This window comes from Eschrichtius robustus, chromosome 20 (assembly GCF_028021215.1).
Source record: "Eschrichtius robustus isolate mEscRob2 chromosome 20, mEscRob2.pri, whole genome shotgun sequence".
In the NCBI taxonomy this organism is placed as follows: Eukaryota; Metazoa; Chordata; class Mammalia; order Artiodactyla; family Eschrichtiidae; genus Eschrichtius; species Eschrichtius robustus.
The window spans coordinates 54,613,585-54,637,148 of record NC_090843.1 but is presented as its reverse complement, the minus strand read 5'-3'; the positions used below and the strand labels follow the sequence as shown (position 1 = coordinate 54,637,148).

The following is a 23,564-nucleotide window of genomic DNA, read 5'->3' as shown; positions in this document are numbered from 1 at the left end:
GTGAGTGGATCGTGGGAGCAAGCAGAGAGAAGGCAGGGTGAGCCGCAAACTCCCCGCCAGCTTGCCAGAGTGCGGGGATTCCATGGCTCGAGGTGAAGATCCCAGCTTTACTGAGCACCTATTACACACTGCCTCCCATCACTCACTGTCAAGGCCGGTGCCCTCCCTGTTTCCGCAACTTGACTGTACGTTCCCTAAACGCACATAAATCAGTTTGTAGTCCACACACTGCTGGGCACAGAGCAGGATTTTAATAACTTGCTCGTGATAATGACACAACCACTAAAAAAATAGTTTTCCCTCAAACAGTCCCTCCCCCTCCTCCCTTAGGGAGACCTGGCTTTCCCATGAGGACCACGCTTGCTGGTAGCAGCTGCCTTCTCAGCATCTCCACCTGCATCTCAGGCCCGTTGTGGGCACGCTCTCTGCCTCTCCTCCTAGAGCTTCCATCACTACCGGATCCTCCTTCCTGGAGCCTGGAGCATCTACTTAGGGTAAAGAGCACCGTAATATAGTGGCTAAGCCTTGAAGCTACTTACTAGCCCTGAGCCCTTAAGTGTTTTATTTAATATCTCTGTGCCTCAGTTTTCTCACCTGTGAAATGGGGATAATAATAATATGCCTACTTCCTGTGGGCCTTGTCAGGAAGACATGAGATAACGCCTGTCAATCTCTGAACCCAGAGAAGTGCTTGAAATACGTGGGCTATTATCAGCATCTTCTTCCCACCTACACTTATTAAGCCTTCTGGACCTCCCCCCATATTCCCTAGGGCAGTGGTTCTCATCTGTGAGCCCTGACCCCTTGGTGAGGGGTGACTATAAAGGACCCCCAAATCCACACTGAACACTGATTTTTGTGCAGTGCCTACAAAGTATTTACATATTTCTCATTTCATCCCAACAACCATGTAAGTGGGTATTTTACATGTAAGCAGGCATTCTTATTTATAGAAGCTGTGATATTGTGATTTATAATAAGAAACATATATCTGGTCTTCATGCAATTTGAGGCACAGAGCTCCTAAAACCCTTGGAATTTCCTAGGTGATAAGAGCAATGGGAGCATCTTTTGTTATAGCATTTGGACTTTTGTCCTTGATTCCTGAAACAACTCCAGAGCCATAAAGGTGAAAGGAGTGTCTTGTTATAAGTTTATGTTAATGAGGTAACTTTTGGGAAGCCCCTAAGGATGGAGGCTTGTTGCCAGGGGAACCAACCCCGATTAGAGGGTTGGAACTTTCAGCCCCACCCCCAACCTCCAGAGAGGGGAGACGGGCTGGAGATTCAATCAATCGCCAATAGCCAATGATTTAATCAATCATGCCCATGTAAAGAAGCCTCCACAAAAACCCAAAAGGACAGGGTTTTGGGAACCTCCTGGTTGGTGAACACATGCTATGCCCAAAGAAGGCATAGAAGCTTGCACCCCTTCCCACATACCTTGCCCTAGGCCATTCTTCCATCTGGCTGTTCCTGAGTTACAGCTTTATATAATAAACTGATAATCTAGTAGTAAACTGTTTTCCTGAGTTCTGTGAGCCACTCTAGCAAATTAATCGAACCCGAGGAGGGGGTCGTGGGAACCTCTGATTTATAGCCAGTGAGTCAGAAGCACAGGTGCCAACCTGGACTTGGGACTGGTGTCGAAGTCAGGGGAGGAGGGTGGTCCTGTGAGACTGAGCCCTTCACCTGTGGGATCTGACCCTATCTCCAGGTAGACAGTCTCAGAATTGAGTGAAACTGTAGGGCACCCAGCTGGTTTCGCAGAACGGTTTAGTGTGGGAAAACTGCCACACGTCTGGTGTCAGAGTGAGGTGAGAACGGTGCTGTGAGTAGACAGAAAACAGGAGCGAGAAGCTTAGAAAAGGGAAGGAACTAGTGCTAGCGAGTATTAGATGCAGGATTTGAACTCAGGTCTGTCTCCCACTCCGCTGCTCTGCCTCGCAGACGTGAGATGAGTCCCCTAAGAAGGGGCTTTCCTTCCAACCCATTCCACGAACAACCGACCCTCTCAAACCCTCCCCACATCCGTCTGCCCTGCTGGCAGGTTCTGTCTGTCTTCTCTCCATCCTTCAGGCGGGAGCCGTCCCAGAATCCTCTGTGCCGTTCGACATGGAAATGGCCTCAGGTGGTCCAGGCCATCAGGACTGTGAGTTCTCTCTTCTCCGCCCTCCCTCCAAGCACCCGAGTTTTGCCTGTGGGTTCTGCTGGTGTCGTGTCCGCTGAGGTCACTGCAGCATCCCCACCCGGTGCTTGGCTCCCCGACAACGAGGATGCTCACCTGCATTTTCTCCAGCATCTCAAAGAACTCCGCTGACTGAAAGACACAAAGAGGGCGGGGAGAGAAAGACAGGGCGTCAGCCAGGAGGTCTGCTGAGAAAGCCTCTCCGTTGACTGTCTGGAAGCTCGACCCAGGGCTTCCCCAGGGACAAAATTCATTTGGATCAAGAGAGAAGATACTTTGATCTTGCCTTTGCAGGGCTGGAGGGCCAGAATACCCCATAAAACAAGAGAGGGAAAAAAGCATGCCCGGGCTGGCAAATGGCCCTGGGGAGAACAGTTACTCAGTCTCTGTCAAGAGGGAGGGGCCCCTGGGAAAAGCCAAGGTCTCCAAAACGCCTGTCGGCCCTGGGATTCAGCCTCCAGCAGGATTCGTGTTTGGGATGTTTTCAACCCAACAGTGAGGCCAAGATGTCCCACACAAGTAGTTTTCCAACTTTTGTGGCAACACACAGTTCTGCTGTCTTCTCACAGAAGTCTCACTTAGAACTCCAACATACAAAACCAGTAAAAGCACAGCTGCTCTGGCCAAGGCAGAGCCCCTGATGTGCCACCTCTGCCCGTCCCTGTCCCCTGTCGCCAAGGCACCTTTTGGGACCCAAGAACTGGTGAGCAAAACCTAAAAACCATTGAACTGCAGCCTCCAGTGGCCTGGATGGGTTATTTTTTAAATCATAAACTACGTTAAGTCCAAACTTTTAACCTACTTTGGTGCCACCCTTGTAAACTCCAGGTAAGACCAAAAGGAGAAAAAATGGAATGGAAGGGTGAGGGACTGAAAGCTCTACCCTAACAAACACATGCAGAGGTTGCCCCAGAAGTGTCCCCACTTCTCGTTCTGTGAAAACAGCTACACTTTTTTGTCATAAGATCACTGCCCACATCGGGGCACTGGCAAGCCAGGAGTTAATGAGCGCCCAGAAGAGACAGTCCCCAGATGAATAGGAAACAAAAGAAAGCAGTGAAAAGGAAGCATGTCCTTGTCACTTCTTCATGCAGAGGCAGGGCATCCACCCTGCTTTCCTCTGCAGGCACCAATGGGCCAAAACTGCCTGCAGCCCCGTCACCCTCAGCATTCCCAGAAGAGAATCACCATGGAAAGGACCCTTGTGGAGTCACCTGCAGAGACCTGGCCCTGCTGCAGACTCCAGGTGACCTCTCCCAGGCTAAAGGTGGCCCATCAGAGGCAAAGAGTCTCTGACCCCCCAGCAGTTCAGGTTCCAGGGTCTGGAAACCCCACTTGTGAATGTACAGGGTTGAGGACAAGCTTGGGTCACCCACATCAAGCACGCTTGACCAGAAGCAGCCATCAAACACCCAGCTCTCAAACCTATCCTTCCCACTTGTTCTGTGTATTCTTACCAACTCCAATCTCCAGGATACCAAGAATAATAGACATGAAGAACTTATTCAGATCAGTAAGGCTAGAAAGATGAGCAAAAAGAGGACAAGGAGGTAGAAACAATCAACATTTTAAATACACAGACCTCTGACCCAACAATTCCTCTTCGAAGAATGTGTACTATAAACACACTTACACATGAACACAAAGATAGATACAATATAATGGCCATTGCAGCATTTTTTGTAACAGCAAAAAATGGAAACAACTTAAATGTAGGAAATTGGTTAGAATAAGCTACATAGAATAAAATACAAATACTATGAAAAACTGTATGCCAATAACTGAGATGAAATGGACAATTCCTAGCAATACACAAACTACCAAAACTGACTTGGGAAGAAACAGAAAATCTAAAAAGACCTATATTAAATAAAGAGATTGAGTTAGTAATCAAAAAACTACCCACAAAGAGAAGCCCAGGTCCAGATGGCTTCAGTTGTGAATTCTACCCCTTAAAGAAGAAGTAATACTAATTCCTCACAAACTCTTCCAAAGATAGAAGAGGGAACGCTTCTCAACTTATCCCATAAGGCTAGTACTACACTGACACCAAAATTAACATCACAAGAAAACTACAGACCAATATAGCTTATGAAAATAGATGCAAAAATTCTCAACAAAATTCTAGCAAACTGAATCCAGCAACATAAAAAGAACTACCATTTGACCCAGCAATTCCACTCCTAGGTATATACCCCCAAGAGAAGTGAAAACATTTATTAAAAACATATGTCTCAAAAACTTGTACGCTCATGTTCACAACAGCAATATTCATAATACCCAAAAAGCGGAAACAACCCAAAAGTCCATCAACTTTTGAATGAACAAATTGTAGCATATCCATTCAATGGAATAGTATTCAGCCAGTAACAAAAAAAAAAGAATGAAGTACTGGCTCATGCTACAACATGGATAAACGTTGAAAACATTATGCTAAGTAAAAGAAGCCAGACACAAAAAGCCACATGATTCCATTAATATAAAATATCCAGAATAGGCAAATCTATAGAGACAAAAAGTAGATTTGTGGTTGCTTAGGGCTGAGGGAAATGGGGGATTTGGAAGGTGGTAACTAAGGGATATATGGTTTCTTTCTGAGCTGATGAAAATGTTCTAAAATTGACTGTGGGTAATGGTTACACAATTCTGTAAATATACTAAAAACCATTAAGCTGTATATTTTAAATGGGTGGCTTTATGGTACTGAATTATATCTCAATAAAGCTGTTCAAAAAAAAAAAACTACTCAGTTATTCAAAAAGAAAGCAGTAGATCTATATTGCTTATATAAGATGCTCACCAAGATATATTAAGGGGGGGGTGCAAATCAGAACATCACCTAGAATACGATCCCCTTTTAATAAAAACAAAACCTAAAATGACCTATATGTATGTATATAAATGCATAGAGAATAATACAGAAGAATATACCTCACACTATCAAAAAGTGATTATATCAAGAAGGTGGAGAGTAGTGAAGGGCGTTTTGCTTTATACACAGCCTGCTTCACAAGCAGGTAGACCTACATCACTGGCATAATTCAATTTCAAAGAAATAAGTTTTGGAAAGGAAAACAGAAAAATGTGCAAAGGACAGGAACAAACAACTTGCTAAAGGAGAAATATAAAATGACCAATAAACAAATGGAACATGCCCAACCTCCCAAGTTATGAAAGAAATTAATATAATAGTAAGATAACATCCTTCACCTATCAGATTGGCCAAAATTAAAAAGAAAATCCAGTGTTGGCAAGGACTGTAGTAAGTGTACGCCTGGTACTTTCTGAAGGGCAATTTGGCACTATGTGTCCAAACCCTGAAAAATGTTCATGTATTTTGGCCCATAAACCCACTTAAAGGAATTTACCCGAAAGCAATATTTGGGCAACTACACAAAGATATGTATACAAGGATATTTGTCGAAACACTGTTTATGGGTAAAAAAAGTGGAAAGCGCCGAAGTACCCATCAATGAGGGAAAGAATAAATCATACAAGGAAGTATGCCCGTACAATAAAATACTCTAAGAGGAGATTTGTATTGATTATGCTACTAGGAAGATTCACGTTGTACTGCTAAGTGAGAAAAGTAGGGTTTAGAACAATGTGACCCCTTTTTTTCTCAACATGTATGTCTTCATGTTAAATACACACATCACCCCTCCAGAGAAAAATATCTTGAAGGATATATGCCAAAATGAGTTATAAGCTAAGGATATTTTTTTTCCTTTTTGCTTTTCAGTATTTTTTAAATTATCTATAACAATTATAAATTATTTTTGCAATTAATCAACTGTAAAGACTTCAACACATAAGCAGAGGCTCTGGCATGCCTTTCTTTGCTTCTCCCAACTCCTGCTACATGCCCTTCCTGTACCCTCATAAGACGCTGTGCCCAAGGACACAAGTTATACAGCCTTTTGTGCCCACAGAAAGCCCCTGAATTCAGGCCAATTCATTTCCAGGTCTAACCATGGCCCTGTGTGTTATAGACTAAGAGTCACCCCTATATCCAGCTTACCCCCTGGGATCCATATAAACTGGCAACCAAAAATACCTTAGGTGTGTTCCTACACAATGCCCTTGTGTTGGTTAATCAATTAACCCCAAATGATTAAGCGCTGGCAAGGCATGGACTGGTCACTGGAAGTACTAGGCAAGGGCTCCATTTCTAGGGTACTTGACCTTAATTATGAGACAAAGTTACACAGGGTTATGTTACAGATGACCAGTGGTTCAGAGGAGGCATGAAGCACTTCTTGCTGGGAGGTAAGGATATTAGTTCTGTACTGCTGTAGAACAAATTACCCCAAAACTTGGTGACTCACAACAATGTCCATGGGTCAGGAATTCAAAAGTGGCTTCATTGGTCAGTTCTGGCTCAGGATTTCTCAGGCGGTTGCATTCACGATGTCAGCAGAGGCTGCATCACCTGAAGGCTTGATTGGGATTGGAGGATCTGCTTCCAAGATGGCGCACTCACAAAGCTGTCAGCAGGAGGGCCCAGTTGCCCATCCCACGGACCTCTCCATCGGTTGCTTGAGTATCCTCAAAAAGTGGCGGCTGACTGCCCCGGAGCAAGTGGTCCAAGAGAGAAAGCATGAAGGAAGCTATACTACCTTTACACCATCCTTTCCCTTCTATCCTATTCTTTAGAAGCTAGCGTCCACGACCAGCCCTCACTCAAGGGGAGGGGAATTAGGTTCTGAAGGAGAAAAGTATCAAAGAACTTGTGGACATATTTTAAAACTACCACATCAAGGAAGTCTTCTTGTAAGAGGCTGGATTCCAACCAGACCTTAAAGGATAAACAGAAATCACTTGATAGAGAGGGTGGAGAGGGCATTACTGGCAGTGGTAACTGTGAGGGCAAAGGTGGAGAAGCACGGTGTGTACTCAGTGAATGGTGAGTGGATGAACCTGGCTGCCTGAGGCCTCTGGGTCAACATCCTGAAGTTCAGACTGGAAAGGAGGGCTGGGGTTTTAGGCCTGAGCGATTCCGAACGCCAAGAATTCAGGCTTAATCTGGAAGGCGCTGGAGAGCTACTGACGTTTGGGTACAGTAGAAAGATAAAGTCGTCCACAGTATCTGTGGGAGATTGGTTCCAGGACCCCTGTAAATACCAAAATCCGAGGATGCTCAAGTCCCTTATTTAAAATGGCATAGCACAGCTGCCCCCTTTATCCGCAGGTTCCACCAACTGGGGATCAAAATCGAAATCTTTAGTTGACTCTGTGGATGCAGAACCCGTGGATAAAGAAGGCCAACTCAACAGGAGGGAGTAGAATCCAGTGGTCAAAGCCAGGTATGGGAAGTGACCGACCTGCTACTGGCCGGCTGTGTGGCACAAGGCACGTGATTCAATCTCTCTTACTTCCCTCACCTGAAAGCAGGATCAGCCCCTGCCTTTCAGGGCTCATGGGAGGATGAAGTAAGAATGTAGACGAGAAGTGCCAGGGCCTGGTCCACGGCCAGCCCTCAGTAAACAGCAACTACTATAAGGAACTATTAGAAAGTTCGCTCTGGAAACAAGCTTGGTCCAGTTGGGAGATGGTCTAGTACCTTCAGGATAGTTAGCTTTTCCTGATTTAGCTTTTCTTGACTTCACCGGTCTTCCCAGAGGCAGCGTGTTTAGATTACTGTTAAAAATGGGTCTATTTCCCGAAATAAGACGCTCCATGGCCTCCGGGCTGGCACAGGTGGTGAGATGAAAGGGTTGTGATTCAGCCTCAGCCCTGAGTAACACATGGATGGACAACTGCTGCGTGGACAGCGTCCAGGAGCAGAAATCAGCCAGCGGCAACTTGGCCCCAGCTGGCCCAGCCCCACTTCAGGGTGACTTGTTGAACTTTCCAATGGGACAGTTCCAACCTTGGCAAAGAGCAAGTCTCCTTTTCCACCCAGAAGCAGGGTGACTCAGGCCAGCCTGGAACGGCAGCTCCGGCCACTCAGTCCCACCCTCGTCCACACCCCCTGAGGTTGCTTCACGCGGCCAAGGGCGCACAGCAGGCACTCGATAAACACTCACCGACTCACTGGCATCGTCCCACAGGCCCTTTAGGACAGAATGCCTAAAGCATTCTTCGGAAGGGGATCCCCCTCCGTTGGGAAGCCAGGCGCTGGATTTTCACAGAGAAATGTAATTCGGCCTTCTCATCAATAGCAGCGGCCCAGCTGTCTAATTTATTATTAGCAACAGCCATCAACGCCCAAATCAGAGCAGCGGCCAGCATTTCCCCTCGGGCTCTGCTTTAACAGCCAGTCAAGTAGGATGTGAAATAATCACCGAGAGCCAGCACCCAGCCAAGGAAACCACAGGCTGGGCCCCAAGGTTCGGCCCGGGTTCAAGCCGTGTCCTCCCACTTCTCAGTATAGAAACCGACCAGTCTTCCTTCAGAAGGACAAAATGAGTCCTTGCGGGGAGAAGGCCAGAGGGGGTCCGACGTAGCAGGAACAGAAGCGAACAGGAACTGCAAGGCCAGCCTTGAGGAATCTGCCCGATGCCCCTACTTGTTCACTCTGGTGCCAGCCCCCTGCCCAGGTGGTGAAGAAGTAGAAGCAATGGAAGGAATACAGCGTGTGCGAGTATAGGAGGGCCACCACCCCATCTCAGCACCCTGTGCCCTTCCCGCGGGCAGGAGCAGCCTGGCCTGCCTCTCTCTGGTCCACAGCAGCTCTACACGTGGACGTGACCTTTCCTGGCAGATGGGCGGCCACCTGTTCTCTCCTTCTTGCTGCATCGCAGCAAGGGCCCCCACCAGCACACTCCCCTCTCCCTCCTCCTCTTCGTCCTTTCTGACCCTAGTTGGAGAAGTAGCACCCACTGCCATCCATCTGCTGCCCACCAGATCCCTGCTGGGGGTCCTGCCCTAGCTCTGGGCTCCTCTGCTCCCCTCCTGCAGGCAGGCTGTATTTGTTGTGTGAGCAGTCTTCCTACACCCCTGCCCAGAAGGTACCACACGCCCACTGCTCACACAGAGGACGAGGCCGTCTGAGCGTCTGCACCTTGGAACGAGGCTCAAAATGGCACCGACTCACAGGGCTGTGGTGGGATAACGCGAGCCAGTCTGCAGAGCCGGACACAGCACCCAACGCAGAACTCGCTCCGTGCACAGCAGCAAGTGTCTCCTTATCCCACCTCAAACCAGGACATGCACGAGGAGGCAAAGGCATGTCAGTAGCAACCAGAAACGGTAGAACAAGACAAGGATGGAGGACAAGGTGTCTTCCACCCCACACAGTCCCAGGAGAATGGGATGGAGATGTGGGCTGGGTGGTGCTGAGGAGAGGAAGAACACGGGTCTGAGCAGGTTTTCTCATTACACAGAGAAGGAAGACACCACAAAAGAAAAGGATTTCTGGAGAGTTTTGTAGATATTTTTGGAAAGCTGGGGGAGCTGGGAACCCAGAGCACACACCCCATCAGGAGCCAGACCGGATGTGTCCCAAGGCCGCCCAAGCACAGCACGTGCTGCGCTGCCCAGGCTCTGCTGCTGGCTCAGAGGCCCCCATCCAGAGGACATCAGGATGAGGGCCAGCTGGCCGCCACTCTGGTTGCTGGAACCTGCAGAAGAAGGCAAAGGGTGGTCCACTAGACTAGAAGGTCCTTGAGGGTAGGGCTCTGATTATTTTGTTCACTGCTATATCCCTGGACTTACAGCTGCCTGGCACAGAGTAGATGCTCCAGAAACATTTCCTGAATGAATGAGAATGAAGTGGGCAGGGGAGACTGACTCCTAGGCCTGTGGGTGGCCGGGGTTATCTCCTCAGGATGGCTACAGTCAGGGCAGGACAGGCCAATGCACGTGCTAGTAAGGGCTGTCTCTTCTCTGGCCACAGACTGCACCCCTCACCCTGGACAGCCAACAGGTGTCCCCAGTAAGTTGCATCCAGGTCCTATTCCAACCAAGCCTCCTTCCTCCCTCTCCCCTGTGCAACCTTCATGCTTCTCTTTCCCTTCTTTGGTCTCCCTTCATACCAGCTCACACTGAACATAGCTCCTCAGCTGCTTGAGTCCTGCAGAGGCACAGCTTCAACTATGTCAACTTGGGCCAGGAGCCTACAAGGCTCTCTATTACCTATGGCAATGGTGATACAACGGAATCACCAGGAGAGCTTGTTAAAACACAGGTTTCTGGCCCCACCCCTAGGGAATCTGCATTTCTAACACATTCCCAGGTGATACTGATACTCCTGATCCAGGGACTACACTGTGAGAGCCACTGACCTATGGAATTATAATGTTTAATGCAGGGGGGTGTGTGAAAGGGACCAACCTGGCTAGAGCAGAGATTGGGCGGGGAGGAAGGGTGGGAGGATGGCTGGTTTTTATAGGACATCTTAAAAATTAGGCAGATTTATATTTAAATCTGTAAGAGAGGATTTGAAAATGCAAATGACTACAAGTACCAGGCAAGTAACATAAAAGAATGAAGATATAATAAGAGATTGAATCGGTAATCCAAAACCTCCCAGCAAAGAAAAGTCCAGGATCAGATGGCTTCATGGTAAATTTCACCAAACATTTAAAGAAGAATTAGCACAAAGCCTACATAAACTCTTCCAAAAAACTGAAGAGGAAGGAACACTTCTTAATTCATTCTATGAGGCCAGCATTACCAAAACCATACTAAGAAACTACAAGGAAACAAAACTACAGACCAATATGCTTGATGGATACAGATGTAAAAATGCTCAACAAAATAGTAGCAAACCAAATCCAACAGCACATTATACACTGTGACCAGGTGGGATTTATCCCAGGAATGCAAGCTTGATTCAACATAAGGAAATCAATCAATGTAATATATCACATTCATAGAATGAAGGGAAAAACCACATAATCATCTCAATTGATGCAGAAAGAGCACTTGACAAAATCTAATACCCTTTCTTGATAAAAAACACCCGGAACACTAGGAATAGAAAGGAACTTCCTCAACATGATAAAGGGCTTTTTTTTTTTAATCCACAGCTAACATCATGCTCAGTGATACTGAAAGCTTTTCCCCTAAGACCAGGAACAAAACAAGGATGCCCACTTTCACCACTACTATTCAGTGTACTGAAAGTTCTAGCCAGAGCAATTAGAGAAAGAAATGAAAGGCATCCATATTGAAAAGGAAAAATAAAACTATCTCTATTTGCAGATGACATAATCCAATATAGAAAACCCGAAGAATCCACAAAAACACTACTAGAGCTAATAAAGGAAGTCAGCAAAATTGCAGAGTACAAGATCAACACACAGAAGTCATTTGTATTTCTATACACCAGCAATGAACAATCTGAAAATAAAATTAAGAAAACAATTCCATTTGCAAGAGCATCAAAAAGAATAAAATACCTAGAACAATTTAAACAAGGAGGTAAAAGATTCATACACTGAAAACTAAAAAACATTGATGAAAGAAATTAAAGAAGACTTAAATAAATGGTATGACATTCCTTGTTCATGGGTTGGAAGACTCAATACTGCTAAGATGGCAGTAATCACCCAAAGTGATCTACAGATTCAATCCAATCCCTATCAAAATCCCAGCTGGATTTCTTTGCAGAAATTGAAAAGCTGATCCTAAAATTGATGTGGGAACTCAAGGAACTCAGAAAGCCAAAACATTCTTGAAAAAGAACTCACAATTCCCAATTTCAAAACTTACTACAAAGCTACAGTGATCAAAACAGTGTGGTACTAGCATAAGGATAGACATATAGACCAATGGAATAGAATTTAGAGTCCGGAGATAAATCCATGCATTTATGGCCAACTGACTTTTGACAAGGGGGTCAAGACTAATCGATGGGGAAAGAACAGTCTTTTCAACAAATGGTGCTAGAAAACTGGATACCCACATGCAAAAGAAATGAAGTTGGACACCTATACCTCAAACCATATACAAAAATACAAAAAGCAACAACCTAAACCTAAGAGCTAAAACTGTAAAACTCTTAGAAGAAAACATAAGTTAAATCTTCATGATCTTAGATTTGGTAATGGATTCTTAACTATGACACCAATAAGAAAGGAAACATAAATAACTGAACTTCATCAAAATTTAAAACTTTTGTGCTTTAATGGACACTATCAAGAAAGTAAAAAGACAACCAACATAATGGGAGAAAATATTTGTAAATCATATATCTGATAAGCACCTAGCATCCAGAACTCTTACAACTTAACAAAAAGACAAACAACCCAATTTAAAAATGGGCAAAGAACTTGAATAGACCTTTCTCCAAAGAAGATATACAAATTGACAATAGGCACATGAAAAAAATGCTCCACGTCATTAGTCATGGGGAAATGCAAATCAAAACCACAATGAGATACCACTTTCATACCCACTAGGATGGCTATAATCAAAAAATAGAAAATAACAGGTGTTAGCAAGCATGTGGAAAAATTGGAACCCTCATACATTGCTGGTGGGAATGTAAAATGGTACAGCTGCTGTGGAAAACAATTTGGCGGTTCCTCAATAAGTTAAACATAGAGCTGCCATATGACCCAGCGATTCCATTCCTAGGTAGATACCCAAAGAACTGAAAACAGGTACCCAAACAAATACTTGCACAAGAATGTTCTTCACTTGTACACTAAAGAGCCGCACTATTCACACTTGCCAAAAGGTGGAAACAACCCAAATGTCCATCAATTGTTGGATGTATAAACAAACTGTGGTGTATCCATACAACGGAATATCATTCAGGCATAAAAAGGAATGAAGTGCTAATAAATGTTTCAATGTGAATGAACCTCAAAAACATCCCATGTGAAAGATGCCAGAGACAAAAGGTCACATACTGTATGATTCCATTTCTGTAAAATATCTGGAATAGGTAAATCAATCCATAGAGACAGAAAGCAGATGAGTGGTTGCCAGGGGCTGGAGCTGGGGGAGAATGGAGAGCAACAGCTTAATGGGATTTTATTTGGAGGTGATGGAAATAGTTTAAAACTAGACAGAGGTGATGGTTGCAAAACACTGTGAATGTACTAAATGCCACTGAATTATTCACTTTATTTTATTTTATTTTTTTGATGTGGACCATTTTTAAAGTCTTTATTGAATTTGTTACACTATTGCTTCTGTTTTATGTTTTGGGTTTTTTGGCCCCGAAGCACGTGGGAACTTACCTCCCCGACCAGGGATCGAACCCGAACCCCCTGCAGTGGAAGGCGAAGTCTCAACCACTGGACCGCCAGGGAAGTCCCGAATTATTCACTTTAAATGATTAATTTTACATTGTGAAAACTTCCCCTCAACAACAACAACAAGAGCTGGGGGACTGAAACAACGGTAAAATGAAGAGTACATGCTCCTTCCAAAAGAGGCAACTGCTGCTCATCTCTGCCAGGCTGCAAGAGGAAATGCAAGCTCAATGTTACCAGAGTTTTCAACTTTTCAGGATAAGCCAGAAATCCAAATTTGTATGTAAACTCTCCCAACTTTTATGCATTGGTAACCAATTAAAAGTTTTCAAAATCTCTATGTGGACCAAACAAAATTCATCTATGAGCCAAGTCAGTCCACAAGACACAATTTCCAAGCTCTGCTCTGTACAATAGGGAGCCATTGAATGTTCCTGAGCTGGAAAATGAGACGATGTAAGGAAAGTGTAGGGAGCTCCAAGGCATCCTCTTTTGGGCACACGTGACATGCCAGGCACTGGGGCACTGAATCAGTGCCACCCCATTAGTACAAATGCCACCCCATTAGTCCCAGGGAGGGAGGGTTAGAGGGGTGGAAGGGGTTGAGTGATTAAGCAACTTGCCCAAAGTGAACACACTTAGTAAAGGCAGAAGCCAGATTCAGGTCCAGATCTATCTGGGTTTGCCAACTCCACATCTCACATGCGTGTCTGACAGACATCTCAGACTTAACTAGGCCCAATAGAACACTCCTTAACTCTTTTTTTTTATCATTAATTCTTTCCCTCAAAAACTTTCCTCCACCTTAGCCAGTCTCCCCATCATCCACCCATCCTGACGCTCAGGAGAAAACCCCCAGGGTCATCACTGATTTCTTCCTCCTCATTCCCCACACCCAACAGACCTGCAAGTCCACTGTCAGAACGTATCCCAAGTCTGAGCACGTCTCAGCAGCTCCCCCACCTCCATCACCTCTCACTGCCCCTCATCAGGACCATGTAGCAGCCTCCACACCGATGCCTCCCTAATCAGCCCCCCGGACAACAGCCACATGGTCTTTCTGAAAGATAAATCAGATGACATCCGTCTCCAGCTTAAAACCCTCCAATGCACCACTCCATATCCTGCCAAGGTCCAGGGGCGTCAGGCCATTTCCGTTTGTAACAGTGTCACCAGGCTCACAGCCTGCCCCCCATTCCGGAGCCAGTGGTGGCACAGCCTGAGATTGGGGGACTCCTTGGTCCAACCCCCTAACAGGTGTCCTATCACTCCCCACACTCATACCTGAACTGTCGCAGCCCAGGAAGGGAAAGAAAGGAAAGAACACAGCCCACCCCCGCCTGCAGCAGGTAGGTCGTGAAGGAGAAGAGGCTAGCAGTTCTAACCTGGCCGAGTCAGCCTGGGCCCCCATGTGCACAGGGGCCTGGCAGAGCTGAAACAGGGGGGCCCACAGAGCCTCCAGGGACAATCTGACTTGGAAGGAAAGGACCTTAACTCCCAGGCCAGCAGGAGCGTCACACACACCACTCCCAAGGGTCACACTAACAGCACAGCTCGGAGGCTCTGTGACAGGACAGAGTCCCCTGCCAGGGCCATCCCAGGCACACAGCACCAAGGGGAGAGGGCTGGACCCACAGGGCTGGCCCGCCGGCTCCGAGTGCCTGGAGCCAGGCGGAAGCCCAGCGACAGAGTCCCTCCCTCTCCCACCCTGGCACCCCACCTGGCACAGCCTGCAGTTGGCTGAGGGTCCCCTCAGGCCCTCTCCCAGCATCAGGAAGCCTTGACAGAGGAGCACAGAGGTGAGCTCTGGCCGGTCTCATTACAGGACCGCCACCTCAGATCTCCATGCCAGGGAGGAAAGGCTCTGGTCCCCGGTTCTGTCCCACGCCCTCCCACGTCCCCTCCACACACACAATCCCCTCTGTCCCTAATCTCTGTTCCTCCTTCCCCTGAGTGACAGGTGGCTTCCATACCCCACGACAGGCCAGCAGGCAGCAGGGGCTCCCTGCCAGGTGACAGCAGGAGGGCTTCTGGCTCCTCCCTGACCCAGCCACTCCAGGCAGCCGCTGTGGACAGGCACTGCCCGGTAGCCCGGGTGCACTCACCAAAAAGTTCTTTAAGAAATCCGTCATCTTCCACTAGTGGCTTCCCCGGCGAGTCAGGGGGCCCTGACCGTCTGTCTGAGCAGCACTGTAGCTGTGGCTGCCACCACCCCAGCTGCTGCTTCTGCTGCTGCTGACGTTGAACAACTTCCTTAAGATTAAACAAGGAACTGCAGGATTTGGGTGTCCGCCCGGAGCTATTATTCCACACTGACTAGACCTGACCTTTGACCCCTCCTTCGCCAGTGTTGTTTTTCTGGGGAACCCAGGGCTGGTGGAGCCACCACACATCATACGCAGTAAGGGCAAGGGGTCCATCCCAGGGGAGAGGCACCACGCCAGCAGGTTGTAAGGGGAGACCCATTTAGGGGTGTGGGAAGCATTCCTGTCCTTCCATCCTTACCTTTTTTTTTTTTTTTTTTTTGGTCCCACCATGTGCCATGTGGGATCTTACTTCCCTGACCAGGGATCGAACCCATGCCCCTTGCAGTGGAAGCACGGAGTCTTAACCACTGGACCACCAGGGAAGTCCCTCCATTCTTATCTCAAGTGAGTTCTCAATGCTGCTGGCCTGTGATGCGTGACGAGAGGAAAGACTGGGGCACAGGATGCTGTGGGACTCAAGGCAGGCCCCACTGTCTTGGGACCTCAATTTTCCATCTGCGAATTGAGAAGCTCTATGTGTAAGGAGAATAAAAACGAAGTAGAAAAAAGAAAGCAGGTGCCTGCACCTTTAAAGGCATTCACATGGCCCTCACAGAGCCCAAAACTTCCTACTCAGAGGTTTGAAGAAACAGCTAAAAGAGTAAGACATGGTTCCTTTGCAGGTGGGGCTTGTAGGAGGGGGCAGAGGCAAGGTGAACTGCTTTCTTTCACAAAACAGCTTGGGTTTTGTTTTTTAATCACTGCATGTATTACTTTGGTTTAAAAAAAATTTTAATGTGCCTTAAAAAAGAGAGTGATCCTCATGTCCTGTGGCTATCCCACAAGGAAAATTAAAAATAAATAAAGCAAATGGCTTGGGAAAACTCATACTGCCATCTACGGCCCAGGGCCCAGAGCACCGAGTGATGTGCTATTAACAAGAGTGAGAAACCAGGCCCCAGAGCTCAGCCCAGGGCTCACCTGGGTCTTGGAGTCTCTTCCGACACTAATAAACACATCACATTTAATATCCATCCACGACCCTCGGTCCCTTTCCAGCTTTGGGAGAAAAGCAATGTCCCAGCTCAAAAGGGAAGGAATGAATTTTTAAATCCCTCAAAAAAAGGCGGCATGGTGTGGAAGAAATAGCCCTGGACTTAGTGTTCAGCAGACAAGGTTTTAACCCACAGCTCTGCACATTACAAGCTGTGCAAGGCTGGTTACTCAGCCTCTGAGCCTTAGTTTCCACATCTGTAAAATGGAAAAATCTGACCCACTCTGCACAGTGGCTGTAGGATAAGGTATGGTGTATATAATATGTCCAGGGAGGGTGGGGCACAAATACCCTCAGTAAAGGGCAACTATGATGATCTTCACTCCTTCATCCCAGTGCAGGCTCCGTGCTCACTCTTCATGCCCCGGCCCCTAAGACAGTGTGAAAATTACCCCACCACCTGCTCAGCCAAACCTAGGAAGCCGATCTTGTCTCTGCTTTCCCTCCTCCAGCCCAGCCTGCTGCCAGACACACAGCCCACCCCCTCTGTCCAGCCCAGCCCCATCCTGAGCTTGTTTGAGCCCCAGAAACCACAATAGCATCCGTGGGAGATCAGAGAGGCCAGGAAATGTCCCCAGGGACTGGGGGAGGGCACAGCTCAATCGAGGTCAAAGAAGGTCTTGGCATGAGTCCATCCCTGGGGGCATCAAGTGACAATGAAGGTCAGGGAAGCGGGGAAGGGGACAGGGTTCTAGGATGTGAACTGGGCCATCTCACACATTTGGAGGAGTCACGTGCTAGAGGAAACCCTGGCTACAGAGAAGGCTGGCAATGTCCCTTCCAGCTCTTACAATTCTGATATAAAAGGTCATGTTAGGAGAAGGGATGTGATCAAGCTCACCAGCCTCCCTGCCCCAAAAGGGGTCCCACTGGGCTGTCCCTAACGAGCCCTTCTCTCCTTCCCCGGGAGAAAGGAACCCTGGATAAGGCTCCTGCAGCCTCAGTATCCTCCCTGCTCCCTACCACACCTGCTTCTGGCTCATCTGCATTCCTGCTCTGGGCCAATGAGTCAATACCAGGGCCCCACCCCCACCCCCTGCAGCCAAGCTCTCCAGGACATGCCACATCCAGAACACTTCTGCAAGGCCCTTGGCCACAGCACACCAGGGCCCAGGAAGCCTTGTGGTCCAAGCCCCTGCCTCTGCTGCACAGGAACACATCCAGAGGCGGCGAGGAAGAAGAGAGATAGGCAACTAACATACTGATTCCCTCTGGGCCAGGCACTGGCTTGGGGCTGGGGACCCTGGGAAGATCAGCCTCAGTCCCTCTCCTCCTACCTATTCCCCTTTACTTGGTTGACTCCTACTTGTCCTTTAGGTCTTAGCTTGGAGGTCACCTCCTCCAGGAAGCCTTCCTGGCATCCACCCCTCCCCCAGGTAGTACTCCCATAGTATCCTGCATATACCCTATCGAGTCACTTATCTCTCTGCATTATAATTTCTCATTTAATTGTCTGTTTCCCCCACTTCATCTGTTAACCTCAGCACCTGGCACGTAGGTGTTCAATAAATACCTGCTGAATGAAGGACTGAATAAAGGAACTGACTTCCATCTAAAGACTAAGACAATCACAGAAGTAAATAATTAGAAACCAATAAAATAGGAACAGTAATGGGGATGAGCCAACGCCTGTATGGACTCAAAGAGGAGTGGACAATGGTTGTGCTGCAAAGGAGGGACTTTCCGAAAGAGGCTACTCCCCCTATTTTGCAGATAAGGCCATGGAGGTACAAGAAAATCAAGTCCTGCATCTCAGGACACACAGTGGTAGAGCAGGAGTCAATATCCAGGCCCAGGATTCATTCCCACTACCTCCCACTTGACCCTTATGATAATCCAGGTGGGGAGGAGGTGAGAAATGAAGCTCAGAGATGGCAACTGACCTGCTTCAGGTCACACAGCCTGTTAGTAGCAGAGCCAAGTGTTCTAGGTGAAAGAGGGGATGCGGTGGAGAAAATGGCGAGGAAGAGGGGGACAGGGAGGGAGAGAAGGTAAGTGTGTTTGTGCTAAACTCAGGGGGCAGGAAGGAGACTCCAGGCGAGGAGGCCCACAGCCCTTGGCAGGGTCATGAGCAGCGGTGGTAGCATGACCCCACACTGGTGGCCTCTCCAGGGTGGGCGAGCAGTAGGGGAGTGCACACGCCAGGAAAGTGAGCCTGAGGACAGGCAAACACAGAAGAAGGAACGAGCGCCAGAGAGACCAACAGCCGCTCTGGTGGGGCAAAAGTGCCCACTGACCAGTGGGAGACGGGAAGGAGAGATTAAGGTCTGAACACATTTCCCTTCTGTCACCAAATTAGCCTCCAAGCCTCTGAATGAGACCTCTCTTCCTTCAACACCAGAAAACCCACTGTTAAGAATGCCCAACAGTAATTTGATTATAAAATACCCTGCCTGCAGCAAGGCCACTGGGATCAGCAGGGTTTCCTTCCCTGCCTGTTAATTTTTCACCAGCAGCTGTGGTCCGGTAAAAAGAGCACCGGACTGGGAATCAGACAGACCAGCATCCAAATCCCAGCCCAGCCTCTGGCCAGCTGTGACCTCGGGCCCCATTCTCGTCATTTGTAAAGTTGGAATAATGACCCCCACTTTTCTGTTGACAATGAAGTGAGATGACAAATGTGAATGCACCTAACACAGGGACAACAATTGATCAACAAATGTCGGCTGGCTCTAAATCTGTTGGATTTATGGGATTAATTTTGTGACGGGAGCGGCTGACATTTACTGAACTCTCACTATGGGTGCCAGGCCCTTGACAAAGTACTTTACATGCATCCTCTTATCTAATCCCCATGAGCACCCACGAGGCAGTCACTATTACCATCCCCACTCTCAGGCGTGAAAACTGAGGCTGAGAGTTAAATAACTAGTCAATAGTTGGCATCAGCGACGCAAACACAGACAGCCTGCAGCATCCAAGCTTTGAACCACCACACTAACAGGGCTTGGATATGTTGTTCAGAGCAGCTGATTGGTCCACATGAAGCAGGATGCTCAAATCCCACCCATCCTCCCTCAAGTCTTTCTGAAACCCCTCAGTCAGAATTCCCAGAGCACATGACTCGATTTGGGTATCATATTTTGTTTGGGGTTTTTTGTTTGTTTGGTTTTTTCAGCCGTGCCACACGTTTTACAGGATCTTAGTTCCCCGACCAGGGATTGAACCCGGGCCCACAGCAGTGGAAGCGCCAAGTCCTAACCACTGGACTGCCAGGGAATTCTCCTTATATTCTGTTTTATCTGAATGACTACTAGGACTGTCTGATCTTTCCCCTTAACTGAAAACTCCTGGCAGGCGGAAGCCATGTCTGCACACCCCAGAGTTGTACACATGCCACATTTCATCAAATTTTGAATGATACTCATCATAAGATACATATTATTTTATGTACCACTAACAAAGCAAAAACACCACCAATTACAAACTATGGCACTATTGGTAGTGAAATGCAGCCTGATTTCAGAGATGTTAAATGAGACGGGGGGGAAAAGTGTGTCTTCACAACGATGAAATACAGTAGTAGATACTCAGTAATTATTTGTACTCAGTAATTATTTCTCAGGGTAGGAGAAAGAATGCTAACTTGAAATCACGAGCCTCAAGTTTGTGTCTTACCAGCTGGCTAAGGGGAGAGGGCTGCATTTCTCTAAGACTCAATTTTCTCATCTCTACAGTGGGCAAAATAGTTCTTCTCTTCCATTGTGGCTGTGAGAACCAGGAGAGTTCAAGAAAGTGCTTTATAAGCTGTACCAACTACTGTACCAACCTACAGTGTAAACAGCATGAAGAGGAGACGATGGGCACCCTCAGCGGTTAGGAGCGACACCAGCAGACCCTGTGTGTGTTTGCAAGAGGCTCTGTGAGCGTGTGGCCGCCTTGGAGCAATCCAGCCCTGTCTTCTAGGAAATAACTGGCATTGCTGCTTCCAAGTTGTCCCTACCTTGGCACCACTAGATCCCAGCCCAGCACTGGTTCGGGAATCACGGTGTGCACACCATGGAGGCTCTCCAAGCCAGGCTTGGGGGTGCCAGTTGGCAGAGCTTCTGCTTCTGATCTAGTCTGTGGCCTGAAACTTCCAGTCTTCCAACAAAGTCGGGCTCGGCTTCAGGTCTGAGCCTCACCGTGGGGGGACTGGAAAAATAGCCTATAAACCTCATCAGGTGATTTGAAATAAACCTTGCTGGGTCTGCAACAGGGTGAACTGAAGGGTTAGGGACCCTGGGGGCGGCAACAGCCTCAACAAAGGCTTGGAGGCAGAAAAGTGAGGAGGGGGTGAGTCTGGCTTTGGTCTCACCAGTGGCCACACCTGTGGCCCAGGCAAGAGGCCCAGGTCCCCCCGCTTGCGTCTGTCCAGAGGCATAGGAAATAAAGCAACACTGAGGCTGAGAAGGTAGGACCAAAGGGCAGTGTTGGCCTCCCAGAAAAATCTCTGCTTCACTCCCAGCCCCCTTGTCCCTGAAATGCAATGGCTGGTGCTCCACAGCTGTGTCTCTCCTAACTGGCACGGGCGGGTGGGTGTCTGGCTGAGTGTCAGAGGCACGGCTCCCTCCCTCCATCACACCTTGGTGGTCCTTGTTCCCCAGGCAAGGTTCCTGCATAGCCAGCGTCCTTCCGACTTATCCTCGCACATTACTACACTTCCTTCCCCTCTCCCCCTGCCTTCCCCTCCCAATTCTGCCCACTTTCCTGCTGGCTCTTTGAGGGTAGAAACTGCAGTCATGCTACCAGCACGCCCGGACTCTGGGTTTGCAGCAAGGGCAGCAGAAGCCCAGCCACCACCTCTCCACCTCTCCCTCCACAAAACAAGTTTTAAGAACCAAAGAATATGAATATGTGTGTATATGTGTGTGTGTGTGTGTATATCTGAATTACTTTGCTGTACACGTGAAACTAACACAGTATTGTAAATCAACTATACTTCAATGAAAAAAATAAAATAACCAAGCACTAAGGACCCTGGGACCGATTAGCCTCCTCCCCTAATCCTGGCCCTGACGTGTGCCTGGGAGAGAAAAGAAGCTGCAGAAGCTCCTGGGTTTGCCATTCACAGAGAACCCATCACAGAATGAATGGGGAACCTGGGGCCCCCTGGCAGACCCTGCTCCTCTTCCTTGATCCCAGAAGCTGCCCAAGCGCTCCCCCTCCAGGTGCCCCCACCCATAGGAGTGTCCCTGCCCTCCTGGAAGAGTCTAGTGTCATCTCAGGGACCCGTGAACATACCCGGATACCGCTGGGGGTGTCCTCATGCTGCCAGTCACGTGGCTGTGATCGGGGCTCAGCTGACTCATCTCCAAAACAAACATTCATCCTATTCTCACTGCCCAGCTCACCCCTAGGGCAGTTTGGGCAAGACTGAGTGAGTGCAAGGATGCAACCTCACACATTTCTAAAGTAGAAGGTGACACATACCAAGACATATACCATATACCAACATACTTTCTCCACAGGCCTCTACCATCTCTGTGCCTCAGTTTCCACACTCATTACGGAGTATGCAAGGTAGCCGCTCTCCCTTCCCCTACATCAGGGCTGAGCTGTCACCCCAGAGAGACCACTAGGTGCCCTATCACCAGCAGCAAGCTGTTTGCTGCTCCCAACACCCTCCTGCCTACGAAATGTCCCAAATGCACCACTTCTATTAAAAGATGAAGAAAAACAAAGCTCCCCGCCCCCCATGCTCGCATCAGCACTGTTAGTGAGTGGCAAAAACAAGGTTTAGAGATTATCTGAGTCAGAATTTCAATTATCTGTGCTCGTCTTCACCCAGGACAATAGGTTACTGGGATTTCGCTGGGGCCAGTCCCTTGCCTAGCACATAGCCGATTCTCATCAGATGTACCGGGCTGAGAACTGAATAAATCAATACATGCTTTGTGCTCGGCTGAGCAAAGGGCAGTATCAGAAAAGAAGTCATGGGAAACTGGCAACTTTGCGGGCTCACGCTCCCGGATGTGCCTGGGAGATGCCATCCGAGGCATCCCACCTCAGCCCTGGGCAGCCCCTAAAGGACCCCAACCTGCCCCTCCCCAGATGGCAGGAGATGGCAGGAGGAAGGCTGCAGGGGGGTTCACTTCAGACTAACCTGCAGGAAGGGGATGTTTGCAAATTGCACGTTCTTTTCCTTCCCCATCTTCTAGTTAATGATCACCTAAATAAATGCTTCGGTCCCAAGTGATTCTTACAGTCGGTCCCCGAGCTCCAACAGCCTAATTATACATACACAGCGCAGGGGACGCTGAACAGCTCTCTTCCCCATAAACCATATGTCAACTAACACGACTGCCCTGCCCCCTTCTGCCAGCTGGGGCTAATGAACGGGGTGCTGGGGCAAATGCAGGCCCTCACAAGATCTGGGGTAGGGCCGTTGGGCTGCCCGTCCCAGGCCGAGCTATCCTGGCTGGGGAAGCATTCGGGGGCGAACACACTCCCACCAACGCAGGGTCCCACAGCACCCACCTCCGAACAGTCCCCCCAAGGGCACGATGGTACAACAAAGAGCTACCCAGACATTCACATTCACCCCACGTAAACACTCACGCAAACAGACACACCTAGTCCTCGGGAGGCTTATGAGCCACCAAGGCAAGGACCGTTAGCCAGCTGCACACGCCCTCCTGCTACAAACAGTTACCATCTCTTGCTGTTTGCAATCTGCCTGCCCAGTGGTCCCCTCCTCAAAAGCAGACAGACAACAAAGGAGGAGCGCAGAGGGAAGGAGGCACGAAGTCAGAGACCTCAGCCTGCTTCTCACAATCCGTCCCTTTTCCACCAAAAGAGATCCGTGCGTCCAGTAGACAGTTTTTTTTTAATTTATTTATTTTATTTATTTAGTTTTGGCTGCGTTGGGTCTTCGTTGCTGCGTGCAGGCTTTCTCTAGTTGCGGCAGGCGTGGGCTACTCTTCGTTGCGGTGCGCGGGCTTC

The 23,564-nt window shown here is 48.2% G+C and overlaps 1 protein-coding gene across 1 annotated transcript in view; it reads right to left on the bottom strand.

Annotated features, from left to right (window-relative positions):
- The window catches only part of RAP1GAP2 (RAP1 GTPase activating protein 2), a 212,587-nt gene that overhangs the window by 54,692 nt on the left and 134,331 nt on the right, over positions 1-23,564 (bottom strand). The window contains exon 5 of the mRNA XM_068529854.1: positions 2,284-2,319. Coding sequence (XP_068385955.1) covers positions 2,284-2,319 — 36 coding nt within the window. The remainder of the gene's footprint in view (positions 1-2,283; positions 2,320-23,564) is intronic.